The sequence below is a fragment of the Sminthopsis crassicaudata genome, chromosome 2 (genome assembly GCF_048593235.1).
Source record: "Sminthopsis crassicaudata isolate SCR6 chromosome 2, ASM4859323v1, whole genome shotgun sequence".
Taxonomy (NCBI): domain Eukaryota; kingdom Metazoa; phylum Chordata; class Mammalia; order Dasyuromorphia; family Dasyuridae; genus Sminthopsis; species Sminthopsis crassicaudata.
Window position 1 is genome coordinate 26,837,799 of NC_133618.1, and position 13,577 is coordinate 26,851,375.

At 50.0% G+C, this 13,577-nt stretch overlaps 1 protein-coding gene across 1 annotated transcript in view; it reads left to right on the forward strand.

Annotated features, from left to right (window-relative positions):
* Positions 1-13,577, forward strand: part of DYSF (dysferlin) — a 233,162-nt gene that overhangs the window by 86,433 nt on the left and 133,152 nt on the right. The window contains 9 exon segments of the mRNA XM_074285534.1: positions 19-133; positions 3,484-3,576; positions 3,860-4,065; positions 7,833-7,961; positions 9,135-9,197; positions 9,677-9,727; positions 10,003-10,033; positions 10,674-10,789; positions 11,957-12,083. Coding sequence (XP_074141635.1) covers positions 19-133; positions 3,484-3,576; positions 3,860-4,065; positions 7,833-7,961; positions 9,135-9,197; positions 9,677-9,727; positions 10,003-10,033; positions 10,674-10,789; positions 11,957-12,083 — 931 coding nt within the window.

Consider the following 13,577-nt stretch of genomic DNA (forward strand, 5'->3'; position numbering starts at 1 on the left):
TCTCCCTCTCTCTCCCAGGCGTCCCTGGTGCTGCAGGCCTCCTACCTCCCTCCTCCTGGAGCTGCTCCCCTGTTCCCTCCCCCTGCCCCGGCGGACACCTCTCCTTCCCTGACCGAGATGGACATGAGTGCTGGTAAGGATCTCTCCCTTCTTAGTACATCTAGAGAGACTCCAGGCTCCCCGGGCGTCCCTACCCTTGCTTCCCGGCTGGGACACGAGGAGACGGTCACGGGCCCTGGTGGTGGAGGTCTGGAGCCCACCGTGGTCCAAGAAAAGTGACTCCGTGGCCGCCCCCTCAGTGGGGGGACAGTGGCTGGAAGGGAAGATCTGGTGGTTACTCTGTAAATTATTGTAACCACTACTGATTCATTATTAGCCAAGATCTGTAATTTCTTTAATTGGGGGAAACTAGCAGAGTGAAAATCCCTTCTGCTGGGCAGAGGGGTGTCCCTTCTTGTCTCAGGGAGCAGTACGGGGGATGAGAAGGTCATCTTCTCCCTCCAGAGGGCCTTACTGTATAGAGAAGGGATTTGAACTCAGAGCCTCCTCATTGAAAGACTTTTCTCTAACCATTAGGCAACACTGCCTCATTGATTACAGGTGGGGCCAGAAAGGATCATAATCTCATATCAAGATCTCAGGATGTGTTAAGTTGGCAAAGCAGCCCCATAACCATTATCTCCTTGAATGAGGAGCACTCACCACGTGCTCACATTTGAGCCCGGGTGACTCCTTAGATGGAAGACTGGACTTGGGTCCAGATCTCACCAATTGCTGGTCAATTCTGGTCTCTAATACCTTAAGCTCCTCGTCTATAAGGGCTCTTACAGGCTGCTGCCAGGCTCACCTGAGATCGTGGGCTCCCTGTTCCTGGGGTTCCTCAAGCAGAGGCCGGGGCCCGCTCTCTGGGGACGGTAGGGATGGTGTTATGGAGGGAATGGCCTTCAGCTTCCCATTACACAGCTGGCAATTGGCAAGCCACAGAGTGGCTAGGCAGAGGGTTCTGGGCCTGCCTCTGACTCCCTGAGCACTCGCTACCCCCGCTGCCTCTCCAAGGCCCAGAATTCCAGGCAGAGCTGCTGATTTGCTTTTCTGGAGAGGGTTTCCATACTGGAAGGTCCCTGAGTTGATGAAATCACAGGTGTAGACAGGAGAATAAAGCAAACCACGCCCCAAATGGTCATTCAAACTTTGAGGAGTCGGAGGGTTTGGGCTCTCACCCGTTGGACACAGGAAAGAGCTAAGTCCTGGCAGATGCCCTAGGCCACAAGGCCCGGAATCGAGCCCTGTCCTCGCTTCTGCAGCCTTGCCCCTTGGGGCCCTGCTCCTGTGGCCAGAGAAGACTTCAAGAAGGGCTGTGCTCCCTCCTGCTGACATGATCCGGGAGGACCTGGCTCTTCCAGGGTTACAAAGCTCCTACTATTCTAGCCTTTAGTCCTCACAATAACCCTGGGAAGTGGGTGTGATCACCATCCCCATTTTGTGGATGGGGAAACAGAGGCAGAAAGGTTAAGTTTACTGTCTGATAGGTCAGAGGCAAAATTCTATAACAGATCTTTTTGATTCCCATTCAGTGGGTGGCCTTGTGGGTCTGGATTCAGAGTCAGGAAGACTTGTCAAATCCAGCCTTAGACACTAGCAAGTCACTTACCCTCTTTCTGCCTCAGTTTCTTCATCTGTAAATTGGGTTGATAATACTAGCACCCCTTCCTAGGGCTGCTGTGAATATTGTAACGTGCCCAACCCCAGGAAGTTCTCCATGGGGAAGTTGGCTAACTTCATGTTAATGATATTTAGTTTCCCGGTTCCTTCCCTTTCCCTTTCCCTGACCGGCAGTTACCCAAACCGAAAGAATACAGAGGGCAGGGACAAAGGTGGGCAGAGAGCCCTCGCTTCAGACCCTCGGGACAGAGCTGCAGGGTTCCACCCCCCCCACAAGCCCCCTGCCTAGCAGAGAGCAGTGGACGCTCGTTTTCTCAGACCTTTCCTGGGGTCAAGCTCGGCCATTAGAAATATAAATATATGTGTGTGTGTGTACACTGGGACACACACACGTTTTGTTAGAGCAGCTGCAGGCGCAGTGAATGCTGGATTGGGAGTCAGCAGGACCTGAGTTCACATCTGATCTCAGACACTTAGAAGCCGCATGACCCTGACCAAGTCAGTCAACCCAGTCTGCCTCAGTTTCCTGATCTGTAAAATGAGCTAGAGAAGGACGTGGGCTGTATCTTTGTCAAGAAAACCCTAAATGGGATCACAGAGTCAGACGTGACTGACACAACTGTTATGAACCAACTGTTATGAAGATTTTAATGATGTTTACAAAGCACTTTGATGGGCATTGGGGGGAGGAGAGACAGAGAGACAGAGAAAGACAGAGACAGAAAGAGAGAGACGGAGAGAGAGAAGGAGAGAGAGAGGAGAGAAAAAAGGAAAGACAGAGACACAGAGACACAGAGAGACAGACAGAGACAGAGAGAGACAGAGAGAGAGACAGAGACAGAGACAGAGAGAGAGCGAGAGGAGAGAGAAGACAAAGACAGAGAATGAGAATGTGCGTGTGCGCATGTCTTGCACAGGCACATGGGACATAAAAGAATCCCTACATGGGACAGAAATGACCACTACTGGACAAAAGGAACTCCCATATGGAAAGATCCCTCCTCCATGCCAGCTAGCCCCTCCTTTACAGCCCGTAACCTGAGAGAGTGGGTCGGTGCCCCCGCAGCTGCTTGTGTCCCGCCGGAGTCCGGCCTTCCCGGCTCTGGAACAGCTCCCGGTTCTCTGGGCCATTCTGCCTTTCATACGACCTAGAACACGCTGCACACATGGGGCTGGGGGGAAAGAGGGGGGGCGCAAGTGCTACTTGAAGGAGGGGACGGTCCAGGAGGGCTTCTGGGAGGAGACGCCCTCTGTGTGTGGCGTCAGGCGTGGAGCGCTCCCCGAGTGGGGGGCTCCGCTCAGGGCTGGGGGCCCAAAGAAGGGCAGAGGCGCGCTCCTGTCCTCCAGAAGCTCGCGGCCTGAGGGGGCAGATGAGCTGGGCACAGCGGGGGGTGGGGGGTGGGGGGGGCAGTCAGGGGGAAGGCCCCAGAATTTGGGGGGGGGGAGAAGAGGCTTCCTCTGCAGAGAAGACTTCTTGCTGGGCCTCAGAGGAAGCCGGGGAGGGCGCAGAGCCCGGGAGGAAGGGAGCGCTAGGTGTGGGGGACCTGCACGCGCTTACACACGGACGAGGCAGCGGCCCTCAGCTGGCCGGACAGAAGCAGAACCTGATTGCTCGGGCTGGGGCTGGGGACCAATGGCGGTCCGGAGAAATCCCCGTTTCTTAGCTGCTGTCTGAAGCCTGGGAGGAGGGAGGGAGTAATCCAGGGGGCTTCCCGGAGGCGGCAACCTCCCACCGGATTTGGAAGAGGGAGGCGGGGCGGGCGGCTCGGTGGTCCCCGGCCTTCAGCCGCTGCCTGGGGGGCTGCGCCCGCCTTGTGCTAGGTGTGGGCCAGGGCCCGGAGGAGACATGGTCCCTGCTGAGCGAAAGCACCGTGGACACGCGCTACTCGGGGAAGAAGTGGCCGGCCCCCGTGGGTGAGAGAGGAGCGGGGTCCTGCCCCTCCCCCACCGCCTTCTGCGCCCCAGTAACTCCTCACTCCCCGACTCCGGGACGCGCGCGGGGCGGGCCGGGCCATCCTCACCCTCTGTCTGCTAACACCCGGCTGTGGAAGCGCCTCCTCTCTCGCTCTCTCTCGGGTCACTTAATTGCCATGGGGCACGAGGTGGGGGGAGGGGAGGGGGGGCGCCGCCCAGAGATGAGGAGGCCGGGCGGGCAGCCTCTCACACGGCCCCTCTCACCCTGCCGGCCGCCGGGCAGACACAGGGGGAGAGGAGGACGCGGAAGACCAGGGGCTCACGGGAGACGAGACGGAGCCCTCTCCGGACAAGGGCGCTCCCCCCGGGCCCCCGGGCCCGGCGGCGCACAAGAAGCTTCCCCCCCACGCGCCGGCGCACCCCGCGGGGCTCAAGAGGAAGAGGGGTCCGGCCAAGAAGCTGCTGTCCGACAAGCCCCAGGACTTCCAGGTGAGGGAGGGGCTGTCTGTCTGCCTGTCTGTCTGTCTGCCTGTCTATCCCTTGTGTGTGTCTATCTGTCTGCCTGCCTGTCTGTCTACCTCTGTGTGTGTGTCTGTCTGTCTACCTGTCTATCTGTTGTCTGTCTCCTTGTCTATCTGCTTTGCTTGTCTGTGTGTCTGTCTGCCTGTTTGTCTGCCTATCTGCCTGCCTGTCTGTTTGCCTGCCTGTCTGTCTGTCTGCTTGTCTGTCTACCCTCTGCCTGCCTGTCTCCCTGTCTGTCTGTCTGCTTGCTTTTTTCTTCATCGATCCCTTTTCTGTTTTTCTCATGGCCCATCAGCAGCTGCTTATACACCTAGTAGATACAAAATATCCTGGAGACAAGGAAATGTCTTTATTAAATTGTAACAGTTAGACATGTATATTACAATGTATCCCCTGCTGGAAAACCACAGTAAACAGCTGTTTTTTGGTTACTGATGTAGGCCCTAGGTCTTAATGATTAGCATTTTGGCTGGTCAGTCTCGGACTCTGAGATGGGGTCCAGAGTGTTCTGGAGTTGGAGTCACAGAGCACGGGCTTGTTCTGCTGTGTCTCTGCCAAAAGCTTATCTTTCCATCCCAGCAGCGCACATTTAGCTAATGCTTTAAGAAAGGTCTGCAAGCAGTTTTCGTATCTTAACTGAAGGAGGTGGTATTATTATCCCATTTTGCAGATGAGGAAACTGAGTCTCAGAGAGGTTAAGGGACAGACGGCCAGGAGGTCAGAGCCTAGATTTAGAGCTGGCACAATCTCTGAGGTGATTGAGTCTGCCCTTTTGTGGTATAGATGAGGAGCCTGAAGTGTCCACCGAGGTAACATGATTTGCTCAAGAACACACAGGGGGAGATCTGGGATATGAACCCCGACTCTCTGACTCTGAATCCCTTCAATTTAAATCGACTAACATTTAGTGTGGTGTGGTTCTGTATGAAACTTAGCTCTTCCTCTAAAAGAGCTAGAAGCAAATGTCACTGGGGTGGGGGAGGAATTCTAGCAAGAGAATCATGGGAAAGGCCTCCTGTGAGGGTGGTGGTTGAGATCAGTCCTGAGGGGATCAAGGGACAACAAGAGGTAGCAGTGAGGGGGTGGGGAATGTCAGGCTTGGGAAATGAGCAGGAAGAAGGAGACATGCCCATATGTGTGGTGGGTGCTCAGGAGGGAGTGAGATCCCCATCACCATAGGGCTACAACTGAGGCTAGATGCCCCCCCTGGTGAGAATACTATTTTCTCCTTCCTTCCTTCCTTCCTTCCTTCCTTCCTTCCTTCCTTCCTTCCTTCCTTCCTTCCTTCCTTCCTTCCTTCCTTCCTTCCTTCCTTCCTTCCTTCCTTCCTTCCTTCCTTCCTTCCTTCCATCTCTCCCTCCTTCTCTCCATCCATCCATTCATCTATCCAAAATCTATCCATCCATCTTTCTGTTGGTTTGTTCATTTGTCTGTCCTTCATTCTGTCCAAACATCCATCCATCCATCTTTCTATGTCTATTTATCCATCTACTTATATTTATCCATACCTATCTTTCTCTCTCTCTGTCTGTCTATATTAGTCTGTTCATCTGTCTGTCCCTCAGTTCATCCATCCATCCATCTATCTTTCTATGTCTATATCCACCTATTTATCCTTATCTTATCTATCTATCTATCTATCTATCTATCTATCTATCTATCTATCTATCCATCCATCCATCCATCCATCCATCTATTGGTCTGTTCATCTGCCTGTCCTTCAGTCCATCCATCCATCTATTCATCCATCCATCTTTCCATGTAATCTATCTATCTATCTATCTATCTATCTATCTATCTATCTATCTATCTACCTATCTGCCTGTTTATCCATCCATCTCTTTGTCTGTTCATCTGTCTATCCTTCAGTCCACCCATTCATCCATTCATCCATCCACTTTTCTATGTTATCTATCTATCTATCTATCTATCTATCTATCTATCTATCTATCTGTCTGTCTGTCTGTCTGTCTGTCTGTCTATCCACCCATCTGTTAGTCTGTTCATCTGTCTATCCTTCAGTCCATCCATCCATCTTTCTGTGTTATCTATCTATCTATCCATCCATTCATCCGTTGGTTTGTCCATCTCAACTCAACTAACCATCCAACTAACCATCCATCCATCTGTCCATTTTTCTATGTCTATTTGTTCATTTATTTGTATTTATCCATCTCTATCTCTACCCATTCATATCTACCATTCCATCTGTTCAGATATCCAAATCTCATTCTCTCCCTCCTTCCCAATAAATCTACTCATTCACAGATGTGTGCTGTTTGTCAACAAGTTATATTAACTTATATTATATTGCTTGCAAAGCACGTTATTTTAAGGTACCGGATGACAAGTCATTGTAGTGAAGCTAAGAATCCCTCCTGCTCCTGAAAATGGCAATAAATAACAAAATAACTCTCCTTTCTGTACTCTGTCATGTCACCCCTCTGAATTTCCATTTCTTGTTCTATAACTTGGAGAGAAGCAGGGAAGAAAGAGATGGTAACGCATGATTTTCAAATTTCTTTCCACTGCTGATATTCTATGATTCCCTGACTAGCTGAGGGAGAGAGACCCAATATAGTCAAAAGGTTTGCAAAAGTCCTGTGAGAAAAAGATCTGGGTTATTTAATAATTTTGTTCTTAAAAAATAATTATTATTGATAAAATGTGTAAACATTGCCAGATATTAAAACAGTTGCAAACATTTTGTTTCTTTCCAAACTTTAGAAAATAAGCTGTTCTTGAGATATAGTTTTCCTATTTTTTAATATTTCTAACCCCAATTTCCTGCTGGGGAATATTGCATTTAATATTCACTTTCATGGAAGTAATAGTCCCATATTAACGTCTCTGGGACTACTCTTGCTTAAGGCCCAGTTATGTTTTCACAACCATGGGCATAATGACAGAAGGCCGAAGGCCAGAAGCTTGATCAATATTCTTTCCCTGTCTGTTTTGGATTATAAGATTCCTTTAGGCGAGGGTCTTACTATAGATAGCTTGGTCTCATCACTTATACAGAACCTCTAAGTTTCAGAAATATCAGTGATCTCGGAGAAAGGGGTATGTTGTTAATTATTTTATTCTTAACTCTTCTTCTAATAGCCTTTGGGATCATTCATCCTTTGACTTTTAGGGGAACTGTTGTATTTTTTCACTTAATTTTTTTATTAAAGCTTTTTTTATTTTTAAAACCTATGGATAGATAATCACCCCCCCCCCGGGGCTGGGGTTAAGTGACTTGCCCAGGGTCACACAGCTAGGAAGTGTTAAGTATCTGAGACCACATTTGAACTCGGGTCCTCCTGAATTCAAGGCTGGTGCTCTATCCACTGCGCCACTTAGCTGCCCCTGGATAATTTTTTTAACACTGACCCTTGCATAGCCTTGTGTTTCAGATTTTCCCCTCCTTCCCCTCACCCCCTCCCCTAGATGGCAAACAATCCAATATATGTTAAACATGTTAAAATAGATCTTAAATCCAATATATGTAAATATATTTATATAGTTCTCTTGCTGCATAAGAAAAATCAGATCAAAAAGAAAAGTAAATGAGTAAGAAAACAAAATGCAAGCGAACAACAACAAAAAGAGTGAGAATGTTATGTTGTGATCCGCACTCAGGGTACTGGTTCTTGAAAGTGTTTTGTCTCAGGGAATGTCTTTCATTTCTTCCTGTTTCCCCTTCCCCATCTTGGGCTGTCTCCCTGCCTCCCTGTGACCTCTGCTTGCAGATCAGGGTCCAAGTGGTAGAGGGCCGCCAGTTACCTGGGGTCAACATCCGGCCGGTGGTCAAGGTCACAGCCGCTGGGCAGACCAAACGAACGAGAATCCGGAAAGGCAACAGTCCGGTCTTTGACGAGGTAAGTGACCCAGGGGATCTTCTCTCATGGTGGAGATGGGAGAGACTTCCCCATTGCTGTTTGTGTTTATGTGCCGAGACTTTCTGCAGAGCTGGAGTAATTTCTGATGAGGAGTTTTAGCCTTGACTTTGAACCTGAGCTCTTTTATAACTGGATTTTCAGCAGCTCTTAAGGACATTTTCCATGTCACAAATAAGAGCTGTTGTGGCCAAAATGATAAACAAATAAGATCATCAAAAGCTTCATCTCCCAGTGAGCCGCCCCTTGGCGAGAGGCTGCCTTCATCTCATCCCCTGTGTGAAGCCTGAGGAATGCTCCTCACATGGAGGATGCTCATTTCTATGGGCCCTGTCAGCCTGGATGGACCTACCAGAGCCCCCTCTTCACTGGGCGCAGCCTTGGAGAGCCCGGACTTTCTTGCTTACTTCAGTATAGAATTAGAAGAGGTATCAGTCCTGCGTCAGGCAGGCCTGAGTTCAAATCTTATTGGCTGCGTGAAATCATTTAACTTTTTAAGCCTCAGTTTCCTCATCAGTAGGAATGAGAAAGTTGGATCCAATGACCTTCCGGCTCCACAGTTAAGATCTAACCGTAGGGTGGCCCACCTGCCCCTTCTGAAAAGCCAGGCCTGATCTGGGGGGTGGGGGTTCTAAAAAGAAAACTCAAGCCTGAGACAAGAGAACCATGGGGAATCACGGGAGAGTGTGGACTGGTAGAGTTAACTAGATTTGTCTTAACGCTTAAGTAATTTTTCACATTGTAAATTACAAAATTGAATTGAGGATAAGTCTTGGGTTATTTGTTCTTGGTACCAAAATGATTGAGTCGGGAATTTTAGTTATTGGGGAGACTGGGTCAAAGAGTATGAATGGGGGCAGTTTGGTGGGGCAGTGGTAAGATGCCAGCCCTGAAGTCAGGAGTTCAAATCTGGCCTTAGACACTTAACACGTCCCGACTGTGTGACCCTGGGTGAGTCACTTAACCCTAATTGCCTCAGGGGGAAAAAAGAAAAGAAAAAGAAAAGAAAAGAAAAGAAAAGAAAGAGTATGAATGCCCTTGTGTGTTGGATCTTGCTGGTAGCCATCTCGGGCCTCGGGCCTCCTACCCTCTACCCTGTGATCCTGCAACCCACCGTTGGCTTGTCTGTGATCAGTGCTTCCTTGTTTTTGGCAGACTCTTTTCTTCAATGTCTTTAATTCTCCATTGGAGCTGTTTGATGAACCTATCTTTATCACGGTAAGTGGAGGAAAGGGGAGAGAGGGAAGAGAGGAGGAGGGGAAGGAGAGGAAAAAGGAGGAGGAGGAAAAAGAGACAGAGGGAGACAAAGATAGACAGAGACAGAGAAAAAAAAAGAGGGAGACAGAGACAGGGAGACAAAAACAGAGACAGACAGAGATACACACAGAGACAGAGACAGAGAGAGAGAGTTACTGCTTGAATGTGCATAAAATAACGCTGAACACTGCTGACCATTTTTGTTCAGGATACAGACACTCCTGGGCTGGAAGGAGGGTGGATGGGGGTGTGACATGTGCAGGCCACATGAACCTGGGAGGAATAGTGACCTTTTAGGGGCGGGGTCCCAGAAGGCCTCAACACCTCCGAAATGTTTAGGGATAAATGTGGAGTCTTATATTCAGGCTCAGAATACCAACTTCTTTCACAGGAGTCAGTGCAGCAGCCCTTTTTTAGTGTCTTTCTTTCCCTTTCTCCAGGTAGTGGATTCCCGTTCACTCAGAACAGATGCTCTTATTGGGGAGTTCCGGGTAATTATCCTCTGTGCTTATCACCATCTCAATAGTGCTATATAAATATTATTTATTATTTTATTTTTACCAATAAAATTCTCAGGGCCAATGCATACTAACTTTCATTTCCCTGGAAAATTCTGCTTTACAAAATGGGCTTTTCCTCCGCCATGCCTTAAAATGGAATTTTAGTTATATGTCGGCCCTGGAACCTCTGAGACCCCTCGCCCTTTGCTTCTAGACCCCGGGCGGGGAGGGGTTAATCATCCATTTCTTCTTCTTTTAATTTCCAGATGGACATCGGATCGGTTTATGCAGAACCCAGTGAGTTTAGGGGGACACCGTTTGGGTCTCTCCCAAGTGGGGGTGCTGGGAAAACTTTGGGGCCCGCATTTCAGATCTCCACTGATCTCTCTCCCCTTTCCAATTCAGAGTAGAAGGCTTTGTCTTGGGGTTCAGAATTAGAGTAATAAGGAAGAGAAGCCGTCCACTGATTAAGCACAGAAATGGCTGCCCCTGGAGTCTTCCCAGACCAGACTTCTCCATCTAGAATCCCAGTTCTGATGGGGGTCCCTAAGTGTAGTTGAAGCAATGTTGAGGTCCCCTCCCTATTGCTGCTGTCACAGAGCAGGGAGGGTCCCCCGTGCTCCAAATGCCCCTCAGTGACCCGGGGGGAATCCCCTTCCCAATCCTCTCTAGCCAGGGACTCTACTTTGGGGGGTTCCCCTTTACCCCCTCAAGTCTTAAGGAGGGTGCTCGCCAAAGACCCAGGGTTCCCCTCTCTGGGACCTCCTGCCGTGTGTCAGGGGCCTGCCTCACCTGCCCCACAGGGGCCTGCTAGCTCTCCTTCCTCTGAGCCACAGCAGGGCTTGGGATTCAAGCTCAGGGGGCGGCCATGACTCTGAGGCCCCTACAGAGGAGGAGACTGGGGAGGGTCGTCACTAACGGGTGCCCTCTTTTGTAGGACACGCCTATCTCAGGAAGTGGCTGCTGCTTTCCGACCCCGATGACTTCTCAGCGGGGGCCAAAGGCTACCTAAAAGTCAGCCTTTTTGTGCTGGGCCCGGGAGATGAAGCCCCCGTGAGTACCGGCCTCCTCGGGTGTGTTGTCCGGGCCCATGTGTTCCTGTGGCCAAGGGCCTTCCTGCTGGGGTCCTACCTGGGAGCTGGCAGCTCCACTGCACTCCATGTCCTGGGTGCGGGGTGACATCCCCTAGCCAGTCTTTGGGAGCATGGAGTGAAAACCTGAGGGCTCTGGCTCCCAGCCCGATGTCCAAGGAGGACATATCGCCCAGCCTGTGAGGGAGCTGCTGCTGCTCTCTGCTCCCAGCCTGGCTTTACCTTCCAGGCCCATCCTAGCAAACCGAATCTCTGGGATAGCCGGCCTGCTGGGGATGCCCCCCCAGGGGAGGGTGCCCCCCAAACAATCCCCCCACTGTCTTGTTTGCTTAAAGGAGGCAGCTGGGTGGTCCTGGGGGGAGACTGCTGGAAACCCTCAGGTCAAATCTGGCCCCAACACTTACTAGCTGCGTGTGCTCAGTCTCCTCAACTGGATACACCGCCTGACCTCCTGTGGGGGCTGTTGAGAGTCTATTCATTCTGTTTGTCCATCTATCCATCCATCCCTTTATCCCTCTATCTGTCTCTATCTATCTGTCCATCTTTCTGTCTGTCTGTGTGTCTGGCTGTCCTAGTTACCATCTGTACTTTTATCTATCTATCTATCTACTATCTGTCTGTCTGTCTATCTGCTTGCCTACCTCCCTACCTACCAATCTACCTACCTTTTTCTCTGTCTGTGTATTTGTCTCTCTCCCTGTTTATCTAATTTTTATTAACTTTAAAGAACTTTAAAAATGCAAGTTATTATTACTATCCATATCTCTCTACCTGTCTAGACTAAAGATGGCTCTAACCTCCCCCCCCCATAGGGGAGAGAAGTCCAATCATTTAATCCTCACCGTAACCCCCGTGAAGTGAGCAGGGCAGAGATTATGATCTAGGACGGACAGGTCCAGAAACAGGGACCCGGAGTGAGTGACTTGTGTCGTCTCACAGCCGATTAATGGTAGGATCAGAGTGGAAACCTTTGCCCCCAGGCTGCTGCTCTCAGCCTTGGCATTCTTGAACAAAAAACAAAATAGAAAACAACTGGCCATCGACATTCAAACTCACATCTGCTCAGAAGCCCGCCCTGCCCAACCCCGCCGCTAATTTGGGTCTGGTCTGCTGTTTCTTGGCTTCTCAGTTGGAAAGGAAAGAGGCCGCAGAAGACAAGGAGGACATCGAGGGGAACCTGCTGCGCCCCACCAGCGTGGCCCTGCGTGGGGCTCATTTTTGCCTGAAGATCTTCCGGGCCGAGGATCTGCCCCAGAGTGAGTCCTGGGAGCCGTGGTTTGGGGTTCATCGGTCAGTGGCTCCCTGAAGTCAGAGCCTGTGACTCTGTTATAGCAGGGACAGTGGCCATCAGGTCATTCCTTTGTGAACACCTGTGAGATCGTGGCCAGTTTGGGGGGAAGCAGCCTGGCCGTGGGGGTCCCATGGGATCCATCTAATCATAAAGCCTGTCATTTAAGGGAGAGTTTCTGTCCTGATTATGGTCATTAGGAAATGGAAGTGTGTTTTATTTCCATTTCAAAACTAGAAAGACTAAAGTCTTTCTGGCACTACCTTTGACACTTCTTGACTGTGAGACTCTAGACAAGTCACTTAACCTTCATGTGCTATAGTTTAATCTCTAAGACTCTGAGCTGCAGAGAAAGTGGCTATCTGTGCTGTCGACTCATTGGGGAGTTCCCTATGATGAGGTCCAGTCCTCTTCTTGTTATTATTGTTAGGTATCACAGGGTGGTTTGGGTGCTCCGGCATCCCCGTAGATCTAAGGGGCCACGGGCAGACAGAAGTGCCCCATCAGCTCCCGATTTTTCAGCCCCTTTCGGGGAGCTTGCTTCCCCTGGGCTCACACAGTCGCCCCACTAGGAGCCGTCTGACCTGCCCAAAGCTAGAACAGACCAGGCTGGGTGGCCGCTGGCATCCGGCTTCTTCCTTTTTAGCTCAGAAGCAGTGGCCACTTCTGTGGCAAAGAAGCTTGGATGGCTGCCCAGGGTGCTGGGAAGCAGGGTGGGAGGGGACTGAGCCATGAGCCAGAGTCTCCCACGGGGGTGTGAGCGTCCCTCACTCACGGCAAGTGTCTGGGGTGGCCCAGCCCTGCCTCACTTTACACCTGGACTCCCTTAGGATGGGAATGGCGACTGAACCCGGAGATTGTTGGTGAAGTAGGGAATGCCCAGGGGAGAAAACTTCCTCCCAAGGGATGTGACTTGTCCTGGGTCACACAGCCGATGAGTAAGGCAATTCTTAAACTCAGGTCTTCCTAGTTTCAAGGGTAATCATCCATAGCCCCAACTGTCTCTTGGCACAAAGTAATTGCTTAGCCTTTACTTCATTCACTCATTCACCTATCCATTTACCTATCCATTCTTTCAATTATTCATTCTTTCATCCATTCTATGATTTTTTCCTTCATTCATCCATCCAGTCTTTCATTTATTCATTCACATTTATTCATTTTCACATTCACATTCATTCACTCATCCACCCACTCATTTATTTTCCCATCCATTCGTTTTTTTAATCCATCTCAAAATGATGCCTGAGAGGGACCCCTGTGTGCGTATTTATGTGTCTTCCCCCCGCTCCCATCATAGAGGGATAGCATGGCAACATAACTGTGATTATACCTAGGCCATCCAGCCATTCACTCTTTCATCCATTCACCCATCCAGTCTATGATTTTTTCCTTCATTCGTCCATCCAGTCTTTCATTTATTCATTCACTCATCCATCTATTCATTTGTTCTTTTCCCATT